The following is a 25,873-nucleotide window of genomic DNA, read 5'->3' as shown; positions in this document are numbered from 1 at the left end:
CCCCCCAACCGCAACCCACCACTTTAAACAAATCTTTGCTGGATCACCGCGGAGAGTGCCCTGAGCAGCCCCATCACCTCTGGCACTGGAATTGCGAGGCATCTGATCACAAATCCCGACAAAGGATTGCAACGATTACTGAGAGGATCACTGGGATCTCTCTCCCACCCGTAGGGATATTTACCAGGAGCAGTGCTTGCACAGGGCATTTAGCATTGTCAGTGATCCCTCCCATCCATCCAACAGTCTCTTTGACCCCGACCATGAGTCAGGAGGTACTGTAGCATTAGGACAAGGACCGTTAGGATGGGAAACAGCTTCTTCCCCAGGCTGAGAGACGACTGAACTCCTGGCCACCACCCTGGCCTCATCGTGTATGAAGTTCCAGTAACGTTATACTGTTTACTTTTTAACTTGTATTGTAAATTCACCCAATTATTTGTTAATTTGTTTGTGGTAATATTACCTTATGTGTTGTGTGTGAGCTACGTGTGCTGCGTTCTGCACCTTGGACTGGAGGAATTTTGTTTTGTTTGGCAGTATAGATACATACGGTTGAATGACAAAAAGCTAAACTCTTCCTTCAGTTAGTCCTGACGAAGGGTCTCGTCCTGAAACATCGACTGCACCTCTTCCTACAGATGCTGCCTGGCCTGCTGCGTTCACCAGCAACTTTGCTGTGTGTTGCTTGAATTTCCAGCATCTGCAGAATTCCTGTTGTTTAGAGCTAAACTTGAGCTTGTATCTACACTACACATCATCAGCAGCTGGTACACTTTGTTCTGCAATCTGTTATTGTCTTACTTTGTTCTACCTCGATACACTGTGTAATGAATTGACCTGTATGAACAAGAGAAGTATTCCACAGGAAGTCGCTACATGTGTTAATTACAAACCAGCAGTCCAGGAACTAAATGATACAAAGAGGAAGTTGGATCAGCAGACCTAGAACACCGAATTTAAATACAAACCAGAGATTACATCGCCAGGAACTTCCCCAGCTACTCCCTTGCCCCAAGAAATCTAATGCAGAATAAATACTTAAACACAGCACAGTCAATTGAGTAGCTGCCTCCTATGTTCAGTGACCTCGGTTCGATGCCCACTTCCGGCACTGTCTGTGTGTGGAGTTTGTGTGTTTCCCTGTGACTGACAGTGGAGAGTGGGGCCAGTGAAGGAGTGGAGCTTTGAGGCTTTGGCTCGAGAGGTTCTGGCAGTTGGATTGTGCAATCAAGTCAATCAAGATTTGAATAGTTCAGACTCAGCAGAAAGCAGCTGATTGGGCAGTCGAGGTCAGGTGACCAAGCAGTTTGATTGGGCAATCGAAAGTTGAAAAGCTCAAACAAATAAAAAGAGGGGTAGCTCAAGCAGAGTGGCCAGTGAGTGAGTGGGCCAGTGAAGGAGTGGAGCTTTGAGGCTTTGGCTCGAAGAGGCGGAGGACGAGCCTGCTCCCAGAGAGGTAAGGCTGGGTAAGTTTCTTTAATTAATTTAATTAACTTAGGAGTTGGTAATGGAGGCAGCAGTTAGGGCAGTTGAGTGCTCCATTTGCAGTATGTGGGAAGTCAGGGACAGCACAATTGTCCCTGATGACTACACCTGTAAAAGGTGCATCCAGCTGCAGCTCCTGACAAACCGAGTTAGGGAACTGGAGCTGGAGCTGGATGAACTTCGGATCATTCGGGAGGCAGAGGCAGAAATAGACAGGAGTTACAGGGAGATAGTCACCCCTAAAAGTCAGGAGGCAGGAAGCTGGGTGACTGTCAGGAGAGGGAAGGGGAATAGACAGAATGAGCAGAGCACTCCTGTGGCCGTTCCCATCAATAATAAGTATACCGTTTTGGATACTGTTGATCAGGACGACCTACCAGGGACAAGTTGTAGTGGTCACGTCTCTGGCACCGAGACTGGACCCTCAGCTCAGAAAGGAAAGAGGGAAAAGAGGAGAGCAGTAGTGATAGGGGATTCGATAGTTAGGGGGACAGATAAGAGGTTCTGTGGGAGAGATCGAGAATCCTGGATGGTCTGTTGCCTCCCTGGTGCCAGGGTCCATGATATCTCAGATCGAGTTCTTGGTTTTCTCAGGAGGGAGGGTGAACAGCCAGATGTCGTGGTCCACGTGGGGACCAATAGCATAGATAGGAGTAGGGATGAGGTCCTGAAGAAGGAATATAGGGAGTTAGGAAAGAAGTTAAAAAGCAGGACCTCAAGGGTGGTAATCTCGGGATTGCTGCCTGTGCCACGAGACAGAGAGGGTAGGAACAGGAAGTTATGGCAGATGAATGCGTGGCTGAAGAGTTGGTGCAAGGGGCAGGGGTTCAGATTTCTGGATCATTGGGATCTCTTCTGTGGAAGGTCTGACCTGTACAAAAAGGACGGGCTGCACCTGAACAGGAAAGGGACCAATATCATATAACCATATAACAATTACAGCACGGAAACAGGCCATCTCGGCCTTTCTAGTCCTTGCCGAACTCTTACTCTCACCTAGTCCCACTGACATGCACTCGGTCCATAACCCTCCATTCCTTTCCTGTTCATATATCTATCCAAATTTACTTTAAACGACAACATCGAACCTGCCTCAACCACTTCTGCTGGAAGCTCGTTCCACATAGCTACCACTCTGAGTAAAGAAGTTCCCCCTCATGTTACCCCTAAACTTTTGCCCTTTAACTCTCAACTCATGTCCTCTTGTTTGAATCTCCCCCACTCTCAATGGAAAAAGCCTATCCAAATAAACTCTATCAATCCCCCTCATAATTTTAAACACCTCCATCAAGTCCCCCCTCAACCTTCTACGCTCCAAAGAATAAAGACCTAACTTGTTCAACCTTTCTCTGTAACTTAGGAGATGAAACCCAGGCAACATTTTAGTAAACCTCCTCTGTATTTGCTCAATTTTATTGACATCTTTCCTATAATTCGGTGACCGGAACTGTACACAATACTCCAAATTTGGCCTTACCAATGCCTTATACAATTTCAACATTACATCCCAACTCCTATACTCCATGCTCTGATTTATAAAGGCCAGCATACCAAAAGCTTTCTTCACCACCCTATCCACATGAGATTCCACCTTCAGGGAACTATGCACCATTATTCCTAGATCCCTCTGTTCTACAGCATTCTTCAATGCCCTACCATTTACCATGTATGTCCTATTTTGATTAGTCCTACCAAAATGTAGTACCTCACATTTATCAGCATTAAACTCCATCTGCCATCTTTCAGCCCACTCTTCTAACTGTCCTAAATCTCTCTACAAGCTTTGAAAACCTACTTCATTATCTACAACTCCACCTATCTTAGTATCATCTGCATACTTACTAATCCAATTTACCACCCCATCATCCAGATCATTAATATATATGACAAACAACATTGGACCCAGTACAGATCCCTGAGGCACACCGCTACACACCGTCCTTCAATCTGACACACAGTTATCCACCACTACTCTCTGGCATCTCCCATCCAGCTACTGCTGAATCCATTTTACTACTTCGATATTAATGCCTAACGATTGTACCTTCCTAACTAACCTTCCGTGTGGAACCTTGTCAAAGGCCTTACTGAAGTCCATATAGACAACATCCACTGCTTTACTCTCGTCAACTTTCCTAGTAACCTCATCAAAAAATTCAATAAGATTTGTCAAACATGACCTTCCACACACAAATCCATGTTGACTGTTCCTAATCAGATCCTGTCTATCCAGGTAATTATACATACCATCTCTAAGAATACTTTCCATCAATTTACCCACCACTGATGTCAAACTCACAGGCCGATAATTGCTGGGTTTACTCTTAGAACCCTTTTTAAACAATGGAGCAACATGAGCAATACGCCAATCCTCCGGCACCATCCCCGTTTCTAATGACATTTGAAATATTTCTGTCAGAGCCCCTCCTATTTCCACACTAACTTCCCTCAAAGTCCTAGGGAATATCTTGTCCGGACCCGGAGACTTATCCACTTTTATATTCCTTAAAAGCACAAGTACTTCCTTTTCTTTAATCGTCATACTTTCCATAACTACCCTACTTGTTTCCTTTACCTTACACAATTCAATATCCTTCTCCTTAGTGAATACCGAAGAAAAGAAATTGTTCAAAATCTCCCCCATCTCTTTTGACTCCACACATAGCTGTCCACTCTGATTCTCTAAGGGACCAATTTTATCCCTCACTATCCTTTTGCTATTAATATAACTGTAGAAACCCTTTGGATTTATTTTCACCTTGCTTGCTAAATATCCTGGCGGGCAGGTTTGCCAGAGCTGTTGGGGAGGGTTTAAACTAGTTTGTCAGGGGGTGGGAATCAGAATGTGAGTGCAGAGATTAGGGTAGAAGGACAAGGCACGATGCTATGTGTTCTGAGTTGGTGAGGAAGGACAGGCAGGGACAAATCATAAATGTAGCCAGTCAGAGGGGTTGAAATGTGTCTATTTCAATGCTAGGAGTGTTAGGAATAAAGGGGATGATCTTAGAGCATGGATCAGTACGTGGAACTGCGATGGAGTGGCCATTACTGAAACTTGGCTGGAGGAAGGGCGGGATTGGCTGATGCAGGTACCGGGGTTTAGGTGTTTTAAAAGGAATAGGATGGGAGGTAGAAAAGGGGGTGGGGGGTGGAGTAGCATTACTGGTCAGGGATAGTATCAGGGCTGTAGAAAGGGAGGACGCTGCAGAGGGAGTGTCTACTGAGTCGGTGTGGGTGGAAGTCAGAAATAGGAAGGGATCAATCACCGTGCTGGGAGTAGTCTATAGGCCCCCAAATAGCCCTCGGGACACCGAGGAGCAGATAAGCAGGCAGATTTTAGAATGGTGCAGGAAATACAGGGTTGTAGTTCTGGGTGATTTCAACTTCCCTCATATTGACTGGCACCTCCTGACTGCAAGGGGGATAGATGGGGCTGAATTTGTCAGGTGTGTTCCTGACACAGTATGTGGGCCGGCCGACGAGAGGAGAGGCCATACTGGATCTAGTTCTGGGCAATGAACCTGGTCAGGTGGCAGACCTCTTGGTGGAGGAGCATTTTGGTGAGAGTGACCACAACTCCCTTAGCTTCAGCATAGCTATGGAAAAAGATAAAAACAGACAAAATGGGAAAGTGCTTAACTGGGGAAGGGCTAACTATGAAGGGATGAGGCAGGAACTAGCGAGAGTAAATTGGAAACAGATGTTCAAGAGTGAAAGCACAGAAGTAATGTGGAGGAAGTTTAGGGACCACTTGTACTGGGTTCAGGATAGATTTGTCCCACTGAGACAAGGAAAAAATGGTAGGAAAAGGGAACCGTGGCTGACGAAACACGTGAGGCAACTCGTCAAGAGGAAGAAGGAAGCATACGTTAGATATAAGAAGCAGGAAGCAGGAAGGGCTCATAAGAAATATAGAGTAGCCAGGAAGGAGCTTAAGAAAGGACTTAGGAGAGCTCGAAGGGTGCATGAGAAGGCCTTGGCATGTAGGATTAAGGAGAACCCCAAGGCGTTCTATGCGTATGTGAAGAACAGAAGGATGACAAGAATGAAGGTGGGGCTGCTAAAGGATAAAGAAGGCAACGTGCCTGGAGGCAGAAGAGGTCAGGGAGGTCCTAAATGAATACTTTGCTTCAGTATTCACAAGTGAAAAGGACCTTGATCAGGGTGAGGTCGAAATAGAACAGGCCTGTGTGCTGGACAATGTGGAGATTAAGGAAGAAGAAGTGTTGGATCTTCTTAAAAACATCAAGATTGATAAGTCCCCAGGGCCGGACGTGATATACCCCAGGTTGCTGTGGGAAGTGAGAGAAGAGATCGCTGGGGCAGTAGCTATGATCTTTGAATCCTCTTTGGCTGCAGGGGAGGTGCCGGAGGCTTGGAGAATGGCAAACATAGTTCCCTTGTTTAAAAAAGGTAATAGGGAGAATCCTGGGAACTATAGACCGGTGAGTCTTACGTCGGTGGTCTGCAAACTATTGGAAAGGATTCTTAAGAATAGGATCTACGAGCACTTGGAGAAGTACAGTCTACTCAAGGATAGTCAACATGGCTTTGTGAAGGGAAGGTTGTGCCTCACGAGCTTAATTGAGTTTTTTGAAGAGGTAACAAAAGAAATTGATGAGGGTAGGGCAGTAGATGAGGTCTACATGGATTTTAGCAAGGCATCCGACAAGGTGCCCCACGAGAGACTCATCCAGAAAGTCATGAGGCATGAGATCAGTGGAACCTTGGCTGTTGGATAAAAAATTGGCTTACAGGAAGAAAGCAGAGGGTAGTAGTGGAAGGAAAGTATTCTGCCTGGAGGTCGGTGACTAGTGGAGTTGCTGCGAGGATCTGTCCTGGGACCCCTGCTCTTTGTGATTTTTATAAATGACCTGGATGAAGAGGCGGAAGGATGGGTAAGTTTGCGGATGACACGAAGATTGGAGGAGTTGTGGATGGAGCTGTAGGTTGTCGAAGGTTACAAGAGGATATAGACAGGATGCAGAGTTGGGCAGAAAAGTGGCAGATGGAGTTCAATCCAGATAAGTGTGAGGTGATGCATTTTGGAAGGACAAACCAGAAGGCTGAGTACAGGGTTAATGGTCAGTTACTAAAGAGTGTGGATGAACAGAGAGACCTTGGGGTTCAAATCCATACATCCCTCAAGGTCGCTGCACAGGTTGATAGGATAGTTAAGAAGGCCTATGGGATGCTGGGCTTCATTAATAGGGGGACTGAGTTCAAGAGTAGAGAGGTCATGTTGCAACTCTACAAATCTCTGGTGAGACCACACAGAGTATTGTGTTCAGTTCTGGTCACCTCATTATAGGAAGGATGTGGAAGCTATGGAGAGGGTGTAGAGGAGATTTACCAGGATGTTGCCTGGATTGGAAAACAAGTCTTCTGAGGCAAGGTCAGAAGAGCTGTGACTTTTCTCTTTGGAGCGTAGAAGGATGAGAGGGGACTTGATAGAGGTCTACAAGATTATGAGAGGCATAGATAGGGTGGATAGCCAGTACCTGTTTCCCAGGGCACGAATAGCAAACACCAGAGGGCATATGTACAAAGTTAACGGAGGGAAGTTTAGGGGAGATATCAGGGGTAAGTTTTTTACACAGAGGGTTGTGGGTGCCTGGAATGACTTGCCAGGGACAGTGGTGGAGGCTAAAACATTAGGGGTATTTAAGATCCTCTTGGACAGGCACATGGATGAAAGAAAAATAGAGGGTTATGGCGTAGTGTGGGTTTAGTACGTTTTTTTAAAAGGAATATATGGGTCAGCACAACATCATGGGCTGAAGGGCCTGTACTGTGCTCTCGTATTCTACTGTCTAGTGTCTAGTGATCCCCATCTCCGGCACTGTCCATGTGTGGAGTTTGTGTTGCCCTGCGACTGATCCCCCTCCAGCACTATCCGTGTGTGGAGTTTGTGTTTCCCTGTGACCGATCCCGATCTCCGGCACTGTCCGTGTGTTTCCCAGTGACTGATCCCGATCTCCGGCACTGTCCGTGTGTTTCCCAGTGACCGATCCTGATCTCCGGCACTGTCCGTGTGTTTCCCAGTGACCGAGCCCGATCTCCGGCACTGTCCGTGTGTGGAGTTTGTGTTTCCCTGTGAGTGATCCCGATCTCCGGCGCTGTCCGAGTGTAAAGTTTGTGTTTCCCAGTGACTGATGCCGATCTCCAGCACTGTCCGTGTGTTTCCCTGTGACCGATCCCGATCTCCGGCACTGTCCGTGTGTTTCCCTGTCACCGATCCTTATCTCTGGCACTGTCTGTGTGTGGAGTTTGTGTGTTTCCCTGTGAGTGATCCCATATCTCCGGCACTGTCCGTGTGTTTCCCTGTGACCAATCCCGATCCCCGGCACTGCCCGTGTGTTTCCCTGTGACCGATCCCGATCTCCAGCACTGTCCATGTGTGGAGTTTGTGTTTCCCTGTGACCGATTCCGATCTCCGGCGCTATCCGTGTGTTTCCCTGTCACCGATCCTGATCTCCGGCACTGTACGTGTGTGGAGTTTGTGTTTTTCCCTGTGACTGATCCCGATCTCCGGCACTGTCCGTGTGTTTCCCTGTGACCGATCCCGATCTCCGGCACTGTCTGTGTGTGGAGTTTGTGTTTCCCAGTGACTGATCCCGATCTCCGGCACTGTCTGTGTGTGGAGTTTGTGTTTCCCAGTGACTGATCCCGATCTCCGGCACTGTCTGTGTGTGGAGTTTGTGTTTCCCAGTGACTGATCCCGATCTCCTTGTCAATCCCCCTGTTGTGAGGAATTTGATTACAGCTCCCAGAGGCTGGATACACCACGTCGGCTGCTCCCCCACTTTACTTATCCGCTGAAAACATCCTTAAAGAACGCCCTGATTACCTAAACGAAAATCCAAATGTGTCCTCTTCCTAGACTTTCCCATTATAGGAAATAAACATTTGAAATTATATGGATTAAATTTTTTTTCTTTTCAGATTCAGATTCAGTTTCATTTAATTATCATGAATACATGGAAACATACTGAGAAATGCGTCAACCAACACCAGGATGTGCTGCGGGCAGCCTGCACAAGAAGCAACAACGTAACAGTGAAACAAGCCACTCACACTCACACTCACACACAGACACACTCACACTCACACACAGACACACTCACACTCACACTCACACTCACACACACACACACACACTCACACACAGACACAGACACACTCTCACACAGAGACACACACTACACTCACACACACACACACTCACTCGCACGCACACTCATACACAGACACAGACACACACACTCACACACAGACACAGACACAGACACACACACTCACACGCACACGCACACGCACACTCACACTCACACTCACACTCACACTCACACACAGACACAGACACAGACACACACACTCACACACTCACTCGCACACGCACATGCACACGCACACGCACACGCACACGCACACGCACACGCACACTCACACGCACACTCACACTCACACACAGACACAGACACACACACACTCACACACTCACTCGCACACGCACACGCACACGCACACGCACACTCACACTCACACTCACACTCACACACAGACACAGACACACTCTCACACAGAGACACACACTACACTCACACACACACACTCACTCGCACGCACACTCACACACAGACACAGACACAGACACAGACACTCACACTCACACTCACTCACACTCACACTCACACTCACACTCACACTCACACTCACACTCACACTCACACACAGACACAGACACAGACACACACACTCACACCAGGGCCGGATGAACCTAGCAGCAAAAGTAGCGTATGCTACAGGGCGCCGCATTTTCGAGAACCCTGCCTGCACTATATGTTTGCAAGCTGCAGTCTGGTGAAATCAGCATCTCAGCATATTCTCTCGACAGTTAGAGTGAGTTTTGAGTAGACGATTCATTTACACTTAAATATATGACTTCAGCCGTCAGTCTTCTGTTCTTTGACAAAGTACTGTGGATTGAGTTCATAACAATGCGTTTCCTAAAAGCTGTGAACCCAGTTTCATTTGTAACAATGCATCTCTGGCCCCTCTGAGACACGAATGCTAAGTTTACAGGTAGTTGCAAAGACACCATATCTATACTTTTTGAATATGAATTCTCTTCTATGTTAGCACGTAATATACCAAATAATGTATTATGGATCTTAACTTGCATTCCTAAAGGCCATGAATGCCAGCCTAGGCATACTGGCACCGGTGGAATGAATTTAATCAAAAGATGTGAAAACTTCAAAGAATTGTCCATACTTGTAACTATGAACTGTCCTTTGTGTTTAGCAAATAAATATAGAGCCTCAATCACAAGGTGGTTAGACCTGTTCTGTCGGGGTCTCTGTCTGCTGTAACCTTGTTTTGTCAAATAAGGAAACTACCTTGTACCTACCGGTAACGCAACGCTCTGTGATTTCATCCACGCCACAGCAACAACGATCTGGCAACGCTGTTGTTTTCATGTTGGGGGAGCCGCATGCTACATGGTACGGTATGTGTGTACAGGCGTGTGTTGGCTCCTTGCTGTGTCGTGGTATAAATGCTCATGCAAACCAAGGAAGGGGACATAAATCTTACCTATCTTAAAAAACGTGTGAGGAATTCATCAATCTGATTGGATCCAGCGTACTAGATCACATTATCGGTGAAGTGAAGAAATACAAGCGCAAACACGAGGTAATCAGCAGATGCTGGAATTTCATGCAACACACATAAAAGTTGCTGGTGAATGCAGCAGGCCAACTGCGTTCACCAGCAACTTTTATGTATGTTGAAGAAATACAATTATTATTCTGTTTCATTGGATTCTACTCCAGATATATCTAATGTGGACCAGCTGACTTTGATTGTGTGTTATGTTTTGCCGTCTAAGACCAGTTGAAAGATTTGTGAAGTTTTTGGATATGGAAGGTCATAGTGCTGAACAGCTCACTCAAAGTTTACCAGACTTTTTAAAGGAAAATGACATTGATATAAAAGACCGCCGTGGTCAAAGTTATGACAATGCCAGCAACATGAGTGGCAAGTATAGTGGCTTACAAGCACGAATTAAAGAGCTGAATGAGTTTGCGGATTACATTCCATGTTTTGCACATTCACTAAATTTGGCTGGAAAATGTGCTGCTGAATGTTGTCAAGAAGCATTAGTTTCCTTTCAATTTGTAGAAAGCCTGTACACATTTTTTTCTGCTTCTGTTTATCGGTGGGATCTCCCTTCTGCTGCAGTATCTGATGGTGGTGCTCATTTGCCCATTGTGAAAAGAATGTCAGATACCAGGTGGTCAGCTCGTGTAGATGCAAACAAAAGCCCTTTTACACAGTTTTTCTGTAAGACAAGTCTTGGATGACATTTCAAATAACAATGATCAGAAGGCAGAGTGTCGACAACAGGCTCGTGGACTACTTTCAACCATGATGAAGTTGGAAACAGGAATAATGGTCATATTGTGCGATCAAGTATAACAGTGTTTTCGAATGACCAGTGTTTCCTTGCAATCTTCTGGCCAAGACTTGAACACAGCTTGTGCACTCTATGAATCCTTGCATGGATGTATTCAAGCTATGTGGTCTGCTTTTTCAGACATTGTGCAAAAAGCCAAGGATCTGACTAGGTGTGAAGATTATCAACAGCAAACTTGAATAAAACACAAGCAAAATCATGCGTATGATAATTTCAGTGGTTCCAGCACCCTTGATCCACTTGTTGTATCTCAAACGCCTTCTCAGAAGTTTAAAAGCCAAACATTTCTTGTCATTATTAACAGCTTGCTTTCTGCCCTGTCAAAAAGGCAGAAAGCTTATCTTCATCAGTTACAGTTGTTTACATCTGAAGAGATCCTAAAAACGTCATCAAATCTTATTAAATCATATCCGGAAGATCTGGAAGAAACTCTTGATGAAGAATTTGTACAGTTTACTGAACTGTTGAAAACTGATCTTGCTTCTTATATTGGTGCCAGACAAGACCTTGTAGAGTTACAGTTGTACCGTTTGATAACTGACAATTCTTTGGAGTCACGTTTTCCAAATGTAGAAACTGCCTTGCGCATCTATTTGTCACTCATGGTTACCAACTGCAGTGGAGAACGCTCATTTTCAAAACTGAAAAGGATTGAGAACGAACTAAGGAGCACCATGGGTCAAAACAGATTGAACAACCTCACTCTAATGAGCATTGAACATGAACTTCTGCGTGAAGTAGACATTTCCAGTATCAAAAAACAAATTTGCTCATGCTGAATCTAGAAAATGTAACTTTTAAATTGTAGTTTTGCTACTTTTGACATTTGAAATTGATACCTACATGTAAGTAATACTATTACTGAAGTGTTAGACATTTGTCATATTATCTGGCTGTATAGCAAATGAAATAACTGAATCACTTTACTATGCAAGTAAATAATTTATGTTTTAATACTTATGTGCATTTTTAAAATTTAGGGCCCCTTTATAACATATGCTACAGGCCCTGCACTAGCTTAATCCGGCCCTGACTCACACACTCACACGCACACCCACACTCACACTCACACTCACACAGACAGACAGACAGACACACACACACACACACACACACACACACACACAATTCCTCCACTATCAGATGTCCTCCTTTTTTAAAGAAAGGGGCTTCCCTTCCTCCACTATCAACTCTGCTCTCAAACGCATCTCCCCCATTTCACCCACATCTACTCTCACTCCATCCTCCCACCACCCCACTAGGAATAGGGTTCCCCTGGTCCTCACCTACCAACCCACCAGCCTCCAGGTCCAACATATTATTCTCCGTAACTTCCGCCACCTCCAACGGGATCCCACCACTAAACACATCTTTCCCTCCCCCCCCACTCTCTGCTTTCCGCAGGGATCTCTCCCTACGCGACTCCCTTTTCCATTCGTCCCTCCCATCCCTCCCCACCGATCTCCCTCCTGGCACTTATCTGTGTAAGCTGAACAAGTGCTACACATGCCCTTACACTTCCTCCCTTACCACCATTCAGGGCCCCAAACAGTCCTTCCAGGTGAGGCAACACTTCACCTGTGAGTCGACTGGGGTGATATACTGCGTCTGGTGCTCCCGATGTGGCCTTTTATATATTGGCGAGACCCGACGCAGACTGGGAGACCGCTTTGCTGAACACCTACACTCTGTCTGCCAGAGAAAGCAGGATCTCCCAGCAGCCATACATTTTAATTCCACATCCCATTCCCATTCTGACATGTCTATCCACGGCCTCCTCTACTGTAAAGATGAAGCCACACTCAGGTTGGAGGAACAACACCTTATATTCCGTCTGGGTAGCCTCCAACCTGATGGCATGAACATTGACTTCTCAAACTTCCACTAATGCCCCACCACCCCCTTGTACCCCATCTGTTACTTATTTTTATACACACATTCTTTCTCTCTCTCTCCTTCTTCTCCCTCTGTCCCTCTGACTATACCCCTTGCCCATCCTCTGGGTTCCCCCCACTTGCCTTTCTCCCCGGATCTCCTGTCCCATGATCCTCTCATATCCCCTTTGCCAATCACCTGTCCAGCTCTTGGCTCCATCCCTCCCCCTCCTGTCTTCCCCTATCATTTTGGATCTCCCCCTCCCTCTCCAACCTTCAAATCTCTTACTGGCTCTTCCTTCAGTTAGTCCTGACGAAGGGTCTCGGCCTGAAACGTCGACTGAACCTCTTCCTAGAGATGCTGCCTGGTCTGCTGCGTTCACCAGCAACTTTGATGTGTGTTGCTTGGAAATACACAGTCTGATTGTTCAGTGCATTCCCAATTATAATGTTTGTACATCTTCCTTGTGAATTTTGCCTACCTGATTCTCTGTGCCTGTGATTTTTTCCATTGTACCTGTGCCATTAGAGGAATGCTATTGCAGCTCGGAACGTTGAAGTTCTGAGTTCAGTTCTGGCGTCCTCTGTAAGGAGTTTGTACATTTTCCCCGTGGATACATAGGTTTCCTCCCACTGTCCAAAGACCGGTTAGTAGGTTAATTGGTCGCTGTAAATGTAAGCTGGGCCGCTGGGTGGTGCGGTTCATGAGCTGGAAGAGCCTATTCCGCACTCTGTCTCTAAGTAAAACAATACAGGTACTTGTGCAGATGACAATAAAGTTGACCCTGAGTGTCGGAGCCCCTTCACCGTGAGGACCACTGTGGTTCAAGAAGCAGCACGACGAGCTGAGTGGCCTAATCCATCTTCAAGTTCTCCTGCCCGATTTGTAGCAGTGTCCGTGGAACGGATGTCCTCTCGATCAACGGTCCGAAGCCAGGTTGCTCGGCCGTTTCCCCGCCCGCTCTGAGGTACTCCCACTGGAAGCTGCCGCTAGACACCAGAGGGAGGGGCCAGCATTGGAGAACCTGCCTGAACAGCCTCCTTCTGGGCTGCAGAAAACCCAAGAAGGGTTTATGAAAAACGTTCTCCAACTACCGTACTGGTTGAGTGACTATTGTGGTTAATGAAAGCACTAGGGGGCATCTCTCGTACCTTGCAAATGACCAAGGGATCCATCAGGGCTTCAGTCTCTTCACCTGGGGGTTTCCAACATCCTTGTAGAAACTTCCAACCACCTGAGAGTTTGCTCAAAGTGCCCGTTTAATTTCCTGAGCGTATGGCATTGCAAGCACTTCACTCTCTGTTTACAAAGCAGCTAGGAGCTTGTTACCTTGGAGACCACAACACTGGGGTGTCAGGCCTTGCAGGAGTTTACCTGGATCTTAAAGGTGCCCTGGAGAAGGGACACAGTTTGGCAGAATTCTGCAGCACATCCACATCCAAGAGTCAACGGGAAAGATATGAATAATATTGAGATAGTGCAGAGAAAATTTGCAAGGGCTTTGCTGGGACTTGCCGACCTGAGTTATAGGGAAAAGTTGAACTTTACTCCCCAGAGCGTAGGAGAACAAGGGGAGATTTGATAGCGGAATACAAAATGACGAGAAGTATGGGTAGGGGAAGTGCAAGCTGGCTTTTTCCACTGGGGTTGGGTGAGACTAGAACTGCAGGTCATGGGTTAAGGGTGAAAGGTGAAATGTTTAAGGGGAACAGGAGGGGTGACTTCACTCAGAGGGTGGTGCGAGTGCGGAATGTGCTGCCAGCAGAAGTGGTTTGATTTCAACATTTAAGAGAAATTTAGATAGGTACATGGATGGGAGGGGTATGGCCCAGGTACAGGACATGGGACTAGGCAGATTAACAGTTTGGCACAGAATAGATGGGCCAAAAGGCTTGTTTCTGTGCCGTAGTGTTCTATGGCTCCATCAAAATTCAAACATGGATTTTATTGCCATCTACACACGTCCATGTGTGCACAGGTGCAATGGAAAACTCCCTGACGGCAACATCACAGGCACATCAGGTCACGAGGAAGAACGTACAGGAGCCTCAGGACCCACACCACCAGGCTCAGGAACAGTTACTGCCCCTCAACTATCAGGAAGGAGGTACAGGAGCCTCAGGACCCACATCACCAGGCTCAGGAACAGTTACTGCCCCTCAACTATCAGGAAGGAGGTACAGGAGCCTCAGGACCCACATCACCAGGGTCAGGAACAGTTATTATCCCTCAACCAACAGGAAGGAGGTACAGGAGCCTCAGGACCCACACCAGCAGGGTCAGGAACAGTTAGTACCCTCAACCATCAGGAAGGAGGTACAGGAGCCTCAGGACCCACACCACCAGGTTCAGGAACAGTTATTACCCCTCAACTATCAGGAAGGAGGTACAGGAGCCTCAGGACCCACACCACCAGGTTCAGGAACAGTTATTACCCCTCGACCATCAGGCAGGAGGTACAAGAGCCTCAGGACCCACACCACCAGGTTCAGGAACAGTTATTACCCCTCAACCATCAGGCAGGAGGTACAGGAGCCTCAGGACCCACACCACCAGGTTCAGGAACAGTTATTACCCCTCGACCATCAGGAAGGAGGTACAGGAGCCTCAGGACCCACACCACCAGGTTCAGGAACAGTTATTACCCCTCAACCATCAGGAAGGAGGTACAGGAATAGAACCTAAGTTTGCCCAACCTCTTACTATGCCACACACCCTCTAATTCAGGCAGCATCCTGGTGAACGTCCTCTGCACCCTCTCCTCATCCTTCCTATAATGGAGCAACCAGAACTGGACGCAACACTCCAGATGCAGCCTAACTAGATGGTGTTTATCCCTCTGCATAGATGCTGCCTGAGCTGCAGCAACTGGTGTGTGTTGCTCTGGATTTCCAGCATCTGCAGAATCTGCTGTGTTTACCACTTCCCGACACATCGTTACCATGACGTGAGAGATCATGGTCTTCCATCTGCCCTTTTTCTGAGAAGTAGCGAGGGATCGTTGCCTGTGGGGAAGACCCCCCCCCTCCCCTCAGTTCTTCTCCATACCACTGCCCTCACTCTCCTCCCCGTCCCTGACCATGACTGGTCTCGGCAAATCTTTCTACAGAAGTGGTTTGCCATTGCCGTTCTCAGGGCAGAGTCTTTACAAGATGGGCGACACCAGCCATTATCAATACTCTTCAGAGATTGTCTGCCTGGCATCAGTGGTCACATCACCAGGACTTGTGATATGCTCATGCGGCTTCACCTGACCCTGATCGGGGGGCTAAACAGGTGCTACACCCTGCCCAAGGGTGACCTGCAGGCTAGCGGAGGGTAGGAGCACCTTACACTTCCTTTGGTAGAGGCTTATCTCCACCCCGCCATCCTAAATAAATTTCCAACTATTGAACTCAGTTCCTTGATTAATGAAAGCAAGCCTGCCTCACCAATTGTGATATCCTGACCCCTGACTCAGACCAACTCTTCACTCATACTGACCCCTTACTTCAGACCCAGACCAAATCCTCACCCAGACCAACCCTTGACCCATAACTATCCCTGACCCCTCGACTCAGACCGACCCCTGACCAGTGACTACCCCAGTCCCGTGACCCATAACTATCCCTGACCCCTGACTATAACTATCTCTGACCCCTGACCTAGACTGGACCTTCACACAAACTGTCCCTGCCCCATAACTACCCCAGTCCCTGACCCCTGATCCAGACTGAACCCTGACTCAGACTGGACCCTCAACCATAACGATCCTAGTCTAGACTGACCCGTGTTCCAGCCTCAGTCTAGCCCAACCACAGAGTAGCTTATGTTCCCCAAGCGTTGTGCTGGGTTTGAGTGAGCTGGCCCCAGCTTCACACTTCATTTGAATACAGCATGCAAATTTGACCGAGCCCAGTCAGTGTCCAACATGATGAACAAACAGCACAGGCATTGAGGTCAGGCAGATGCCCCACCATGGGAAATACATGTACACCGTTCGATCCGCGTTCGCATTCACCCTCACACTTACCATTCTTGACCCCGACCAGGGTCACTTGTCACATCCCTGCTTCTCACTGTCCACTTGCTTCCCCTTCAAGTGTGGAAGTGCAGTTTTACACAGCTACAGGAAACGATATCATCACTGTCGAATTCTGCGTACAGTCCCAGGACTAAGAATACCGAGGTCTCTGAGGCGGGGCGCAGGATGATGGGAGGGGCTTCTTTCAAAACGTACCAGCACTAAGTAAGACACTCCAGTGACCCGACACAGGATCACAGACACTATACGGTACAGACAGGGCCAATGTAGATACAGGTACAATGTGGGATGGTATGAACACACACACACTCACACACACACACACACACACACTCACACTCACACACAAACTCACATGCACACTCACACACACACACGCACACATACACACACGCACTCACACACACACTCGCACACACACATACACTCACACAAACTCACACACAAAATCACACTCGCACACACACACTCACACACACGCATACTCACACACACACTCACACACACACTCGCACACACACATACACTCACACAAACTCACACACAAAATCACACTCGCACACACACACTCACACACACATATACTCACACACACACTCACACACACGTATACTCACACACACACACACACAAGCACACTCACACACACACTCACACACACGTATACTCACACACACACTCACACACAAGCACACTCACACACACTCACACACACACTCACACACTCATACACAAGCACATTCACACACACACGCTCACACATCAGGTGTAATATTACTGGCATATTGCAATATATAATACTAAAATCTATGAGTCTGAGATTCCTGCTCGGCTGCGCTGGGGCACATCGTCGGTGATGTAACCTGGGGTCACCGGGTGTTTCAGGTCTTTTAACATCAGACTCCCTCGCCCAGGTGACTGGGCCGGGGTTGATCCAGCCCTGGCCGGTGTCTCAGCAGCATTGGTCCATGGTCACACTGCTTGATCTGTAGCCATGTGGAGGCTCGCTCAGCAGCCCCTGTGACGGTCCTGATGGCTGTTTTCTTTGCAGTCCTCCCCCCCCACCGGTAATACCAAGCAGAGAGTAGGTCCTGCAGAGTGAGCAGCTGGCAAAATCTCTACTTACTTACTTGCAATGAAGGTCCTCCATCTCTGGTGCTGTTCACAGCTTCCTTCATCATGTCAGTCAGTAGCTTTTCCTACTGTCAGTCATGCAAATCCCGGGAGGAGACTCAGGAATACTGTCACACTCAGATGTAAAAGGAATCCTCATTGCTGTTTCCGTAACAATATTGTTTTACTGGTCAGGGTTGTTAGTCCTGAGCTGAAGCCCCCAACTTGGTGGACCGGTGGGCCACTCTTAGTCTGGCCTCTACCCTTTGACCTGTTGGCACGGGTGACCCTACCAAGATCCAAAGCACAAAGCCCTGACTCCAGCCAACGTCGCTCTCTGGGCAATTGAGGCACACAGGCCTCCCAGCCACGACGAGGGTGTGATCCTCTGGGAAGGAGGCCTTTACACCCCACCTTTATAGGGTCACAATGTGGCCCCCATCCCTGTCACTGCCAACTCCTGGCGTTTGGCCTCCCTACACTTGAGCGCCTCCTCAATCCGGTCTTCCCAAGGCACCGTCAGTTCTACTACGACCAGGGGGTCTCAGGCAGAACGCCCATGTTAGGCCTCGCGGAGAATAATGCAATAAAGTCAGGGAAATTTAATTGCTTGCCAAGGTAAATTACAATTATATACATATATATATATATATATATACATTGAATTAAATATTTAGTACAAAAAGAGAGCAAAATATGAGAAAAGCAGTGTGGTAGTGTACATGGGTTCATTGTTCAGAAATCTGTTGGCAGTGGGGAAGAGCACACAAGAACGTAAGCATTTTCATAGATATCAAACACGATGGAGACGCAAGGTTCTACAGACGCTGGAATCTGGAATAACAAACAAAGTTCTGGAGACATAAGATTAGCTTTATTTGTCACATGTATAGTACCAGGGTGCCAAAAACATTAGCACAGTACTCTAATAATTTTATGTATTGCTCTGTACTGCTGCCGCAAAAAAAAAACAATTTTCATGACAGATGTGAGTGATGATAAACCTGATTCTGATATGGGTCTTTACTGTGGACTGAGAGTGGGAAGGGGGCAGGGGAGGGAGAATCATGGTTGGGAAAGAGGGAAGGGAGAGGGGAGGGAGTGGGAAGCACCGGAGAGACATTCTGTAATGATCAATAAACCAACTGTTTGGAATCAGATGACCTTGCCTGGTGTCTCAGGGCTGGGTGTGTCTGCACCCACACCACTGTCCCACCCCTGGCTCTCCTTCTCTACCGTCTGTCCCACCCCCCTCCCGCGGCGCTCCACCCTCAACATTCCCAACATCCCTCGCTCCCGCCAGATTTACAAACTCGCTCTCTGCTCCACGTTGACAAATTCAGTAGTGTGCAGAAGCCTTTGGCATACTAGCTACTGTGTATATATGTGCCTACGGTACCGCACATTGAAGTATACAGTAAATTATGTTGTTTGCATCAGCAACTAGCACAATCTGAGTAGTGCTGGGGCACAAAGCTTCAGGCTGCAGCACTGCATGACCACAACTTGCTAACCCCACCCTTTAGAAAGTGAGAAGAATCTGGAGCATCGAAGAAAACTCACATGTTCACGGGAAGAACTGAGAAACTCCTTACAGACCAGGGTGGGAATTGAACCCCCCAGTTGCTGTTGCTGTAAAGCTTTATGCTAACTGCTTCAATCATGCGCCAGGTCACTGTACAGGCAACCCCATCCTTGCAAGTACTAATACGACTTAATCTGCCTCTACTCCCTAGCTGTGCAGTCAAAACCCTCCCCACTCACTGGGTAAATGTGCATCCCTCCCCACAACCCCCACAAATGGTTTTTGTCGTTTGTGATCCCCTAAGTTCCCGATCACTCCGCCACAGCAGCGCAGTGGTGTAACAGTTAGCTGTGGTGAGCTCACAGTAACGTAACGGTTAACCTAAGGCTTTACAGCGCCATCGATCGCTGATCAGGTTCCGTTTAGTTGTTGACTGTAAGGAGTTTGTACGTCGTCCCTGTGACCGGGTGGGATTTTCTGTTGGCTGTAAGGAGTTTGTACGTCGTCCCTGTGACCACCTGGGATTTTCTGGGTGCTCCTGTTCCCTCCCACATCGCAGAGACGTGTGGGTTAGGTTTCGTGAGCAGTGGGCCGTGCTATATCGCTGCTGGAGACAGGCTAACACTTGCGGGCTGCCCCCAGCACATCCCCAGCTGTGTTGGTTGTTGATGTAAAATGACACGTTTCACTGTATGTTTCAATGTTTCGATGTACATGTGGCAGATAAAGCTAACTGTTTTCTTTTTATCGAATCTTGTCTCAATAAACTGTGGCTGTGGACCAGCATCTTCTGTCCGTGCCCATGACTACCCTGGGGCAGCAGGAGATGGCTGAACCTCTCAGCCAACTTCGCCAAGGCTCAGCTCAACCTTCCCACCCCCCCACCACCCCCAGAAACTGGAGGAGAATGAAGGTAAAGGAGAATTAAATAATTGTTACTCTGGATCCGCTGCAGCCCAAAAAAACACACAAAAAATAAAGAACACAGTAATTTAAAAAAATCAAAGTACATAAGATAGCTTACAGTATATAAATAGATTGATTGCATGTTCATAAAGTGAAGCTTGCTTGTATAATTCATGTATAATTTATGTGTGTTCTCTGCACCTCTGTGCGGCCTCAAGAAGGCAAAATCCTTTGACAAAGATCCCCACCCTCTGTGCCCCACCATCACTCACACTCCCATCGGGCAGGAGATACTGAATCCTGTAGTCCCACATCACCGCCCGACCACGCATTCTCTCACACTCCCATCGGGCAGGAGGTACTGAATCCTGTAGTCTCACACCACCACCCGGCCACGCCATCTCTCACACTCCCATCGGGCAGGAGATACTGAATCCTGTAGTCCCACACCACCGCCCGGCCACGTCATCTCTGACACTCCCATCGGGCAGGAGGTACTGAATCCCGAAATCCCACATCACCACCGCCCCGCCACGCCATCTCTCACACTCCCATCGGACAGGAGGTACTGAATCCTGTAGTCCCACACCACCACCTGGCCACACCATCTCTCACACTCCCATCGGGCAGTAGGTACTGAATCCTGTAGTCCCACACCACCACCCGGCCACGCCATCTCTCACACTCCCATCGGGCAGTAGGTACTGAATCCTGTAGTCCCACACCACCACCCGGCCACGCCATCTCTCACACTCCCATCGGGCAGGAGGTACTGAATCCTGTAGTCCCACACCACCACCGCCCGGCCACGCCATCTCTCACACTCCCATCGGGCAGGAGGTACTGAATCCTGTAGTCCCACACCACCGCCCGGCCACGCCATCTCTCACAGCTCCCATCGGGCAGGAGGTACTGAATCCTGTAGTCCCACACCACCGCCCGGCCACGCCATCTCTCACACTCCCATCGGGCAGGAGGTACTGAATCCTGTAGTCCCACACCACCGCCCGGCCACGCCATCTCTGACACTCCCATCGGGCAGGAGGTACTGAATCCCGAAATCCCACACCACCACCCGGCCACGCCATCTCTCACACTCCCATCGGGCAGGAGGTACTGAATCCTGTAGTCCCACACCACCGCCCGGCCACGCCATCTCTGACACTCCCATCGGGCAGGAGGTACTGAATCCTGTAGTCCCACACCACCGCCCGGCCACGCCATCTCTGACACTCCCATCGGGCAGGAGGTACTGAATCCTGTAGTCCCACACCACCGCCCGGCCACGCCAGCTCTCACACTCCCAACGGGCAGGAGGTACTGAATCCTGTAGTCCCACACCACCACCCGGCCACGCCATCTCTGACACTCCCATCGGGCAGGAGGTACTGAATCCTGTAGTCCCACACCACCGCCCGGCCACGCCATCTCTGACACTCCCATCGGGCAGGAGGTACTGAATCCTGTAGTCCCACACCACCGCCCGGCCACGCCATCTCTCACACTCCCATCGGGCAGGAGGTACTGAATCCTGTAGTCCCACACCACCGCCCGGCCACGTCATCTCTGACATTCCCATTGTGCAGGAGGTACTGAATCCCGAAATCCCACACCACCACCCGGCCACGCCATCTCTCACACTCCCATCGGGCAGGAGGTACTGAATCCTGTAGTCCCACACCACCGCCCGGCCACGCCATCTCTCACACTCCCATCGGGCAGGAGGTACTGAATCCTGTAGTCCCACACCACCGCCCGGCCACGTCATCTCTGACACTCCCATTGTGCAGGAGGTACTGAATCCCGAAATCCCACACCACCGCCCGGCCACGCCATATCTCACACTCCCATCGGACAGGAAGTACTGAATCCTGTAGTCCCAAACCACCACCCGGCCACGCCATCTCTCACACTCCCATCGGGCAGGAGGTACTGAATCCTGTAGTCTCACACCACCACCGCCCGGCCCAACCATCTCTTACACTCCCATCGGGCAGGAGGTACTGAATCCTGTAGTCCCACACCACCACCCGGCCACGCCATCTCTCACACTCCCATCGGGCAGGAGGTACTGAATCCTGTAGTCCCACACCACCACCTGGCCACGCCATCTCTCACACTCCCATCGGGCAGGAGGTACTGAACCCTGTAGTCCCACACCACCGCCCCGCCACGTCATCTCTGACACTCCCATCGGGCAGGAGGTACTGAATCCCGAAATCCCACACCACCACCTGGCCACGCCATCTCTCACACTCCCATCGGACAGGAGGTACTGAATCCTGTAGTCCCACACCACCGCCCGGCCACGTCATCTCTCACACTCCCACCGGGCAGGAGGTACTGAATCCTGTAGTCCCACACCACCACCACCCGACCACGCCATCTCTCACACTCCCATCGGGCAGGAGGTACTGAATCCCGAAATCCCACACCACCACCCGGCCACGCCATCTCTCACACTCCCATCGGGCAGGAGGTACTGAATCCTGTAGTCCCACACCACCACCCGGCCACGCCATCTCTCACACTCCCATCGGGCAGGAGGTACTGAATCCTGTAGTCCCACACCACCGCCCGGCCACGCCATCTCTCACAGCTCCCATCGGGCAGGAGGTACTGAATCCTGTAGTCCCACACCACCGCCCGGCCACGCCCGCTCTCACACTCCCATCGGGCAGGAGGTACTGAACCCTGTAGTCCCACACCACCGCCCGGCCACGCCATCTCTCACACTCCCATCGGGCAGGAGGTACTGAATCCCGAAATCCCACACCACCACCCGGCCACGCCATCTCTGACACTCCCATTGTGCAGGAGGTACTGAATCCTGTAGTCCCACACCACCACCCGGCCACGCCATCTCTCACACTCCCATCGGGCAGGAGGTACTGAATCCTGTAGTCCCACACCACCACCACCCGGCCACGCCATCTCTCACACTCCCATCGGGCAGGAGGTACTGAATCCTGTAGTCCCACACCACCACCCGGCCACGCCATCTCTCACACTCCCATCGGGCAGGAGGTACTGAATCCTGTAGTCCCACACCACCATCAGGAACAGCAACTTCCCTCCAACCATTCGGTTCCTGAACCAACCGCACAACCCTAGTCACCTCAGATCAGCAACACTGTGACACTTTACACTAAAACGTACTTTGATTCTGCCCTGGTTTAGTTCTTTCATGTAAAAATTGTGTGACTGATGTTTAGTTGATGGTTTTTCTAATGACTGCTGTGTGCCTGTAATGCTCCATTGTACCCGTACACACATGGACTTGTGCAGACTGGAACCGGACTGGAACTGGGATTGGAACTGGACTGGGACTGGATTGGAACTGGACCGGAACTGGACTGGAATCGGTTTATTATTGTCACACGTAGCAAGTTACAGTGAAAACCCTGTCTTGCAAACAGATCAGATCATTGCACAGTGCACTGAGGTAGAACAAGATAAAACAACAACAATGCAGAATGAAGAATGCAGATGACAATAAACAGACACAAAGTCCTGGAGGAACTCAGCAGTTCAGGCAGCATCTATGGAGAGGAATGAACAGTCGATGTTTCAGGCTGAGGCCCTTCATCCATGACCCCCCATGTGATGATAAACTTGACTTTGACTTTGACATTGACCTGCTCAACCTCTCTCCATAAATCAGTCCCTCATCCCGGCGATATCCTCATAAACCTCTGCCCTCTCTCTGGTTTAACAACATCCCGACCAAAAGTGGCCTGGGTGACTCAGACTTGCCCTTTCCTTTCACAGATTCATGCTGAAGAATCCTTGCTTTTCTGAATAAATGTTTACAGTGGAACTGGAGCTAATGATGTCCCCACTGCTGAAGTTAATTGAACCACTAACTGCTACAGAACCGTGGTGCCCAATTGGTCGTTTTGCACTAGGATGGGCTTTGATTTTTTTTGTAAAATAGTCTATAATTTACGTTTCTTTGTCTTATGAATGCTCCTTACCTGATGCCGTGTGCCTGCGATGTGCTGTTTTCGTTGCCCTCGTGTGCACATGGACTTGTGCAGGTGACGATAAAGTCCACTTTGCCTCTGCTGTTGCAAGCAAGTATTTTACTGCACTTGGGCACATGACAACGAATCCACTCGACTTGCATAACCTCCTCACGTTGCTGGGCACCGCGGTAGCTTGGCGGTCAGCACGACGCTGCTGCAGCTCGGGCTGTCAGAGTTCAAGTTCGATCCCAGTGCCTTCCATTGGGAGTCCGTAGGTCCTCCTCATGGAATCCATGGTGCTCTGGTTCCTTCCTAATGACGGTGGGTAGGTCACATGGTCTTTGTAAGTTGTCCCGTGGTTAACTGTGGTTAGGTTATAGTTAAGCAGGTGCGCTAGTGGGTGGCAAGGCTCAAGGGCACTCCTAGGGTAAATTGTCCTTCGACGAGGCTAGTGCTTGCTGCCCGGCACAGCTCAAAGGGCCAGGAGGGCCTGCCCTGCCTTGTATATTAATAAGTAAATAAATAAACAACAACATTCTGTCAGTGAAAATCAAACACAGATACCGACAACCTGACACAAAATACTGTCAAGGTTCAGTGGGTCAGCCAGCGTTCACGGAGAGAGAAACACAGCTAAAGTTTAAGGTTTGCAACTCAAGGGAACATCCTGTTAGCTTTTCTGATTATTTGTTGTTTGTGTACCAGATCGCACACCCTTTACCCCTGTTATCTCGTGGTTTTTTTAATCTATTTATATTTAGTTAATGTGCTTCTTCTTTTATTTTCTCTGCTGAAGAAAACAATTGCATAATTCTTTACAGTACAGTGTTCCACTTTGTCTGTTCTTGCCCGCTCACATCCTATTTATATCCTCAGGAACCTCTATGGTCATGATTTACTTCCCTACCCACACTGAGTCATCAGCAGGTTTAGCAACTGCTTGGCAGTGTCTTCATCTGAGTGCTAGACTTGTTCGTTGCAAAAGCAGGCTCATGATGGTCATTCTCATTCCATTTCCCAACCTTTGGCCCATGACATTCCACACCATTCTTTCCTTTTAAAAATGGATTTGGACAGACAGCAAACCACGCCACCCAACAACCCACCTGCTGAACCGCAGCCTAATCACCGAAGCATTTACGATAACCAGTTAAACAGTACCGTGGGCAAAAGCTGGAGCACTCGGAGGAACCCCACGCATTCATGAGGAGAACACACAGACAGTGCCAGAGTTAAGCTCCAAGCTCTGGATCATGGTAATAGCGTTACACCAACCATTACACTACCGTCACTCTCTTTCCTGTTCCTGTACCTTTACAACTGTCTTCTAAATGGAGAGACAAGAGACAGCAGACTTTTGCACACACACACATATATATATATAGCTGGGGTGCCTCAGACTTTTGCACAGTACTGTATTTGTCATTGTGGAGTGGAGAGCGAGTTTGAAAATCTGGCGGGGGCAAAGGATGTTGGAAATGGTGAGGGTGGAG

General features: G+C 48.8%; 1 protein-coding gene across 1 annotated transcript in view; it reads right to left on the bottom strand.

Moving 5' to 3' along the window:
- Positions 1-22,387, bottom strand: part of LOC140197472 (FYN-binding protein 1-like) — a 235,315-nt gene extending 212,928 nt beyond the window's left edge. The window contains exon 1 of the mRNA XM_072257432.1: positions 21,530-22,387. Within this exon, the coding sequence (XP_072113533.1) occupies positions 21,530-22,387 (858 nt within the window). The remainder of the gene's footprint in view (positions 1-21,529) is intronic.
- Positions 22,388-25,873: the final 3,486 nt, after the last annotated feature.

This window comes from Mobula birostris, chromosome 5, assembly GCF_030028105.1.
Source record: "Mobula birostris isolate sMobBir1 chromosome 5, sMobBir1.hap1, whole genome shotgun sequence".
In the NCBI taxonomy this organism is placed as follows: Eukaryota; Metazoa; Chordata; class Chondrichthyes; order Myliobatiformes; family Myliobatidae; genus Mobula; species Mobula birostris.
This window is presented reverse-complemented; position numbering and strand designations above follow the sequence as displayed.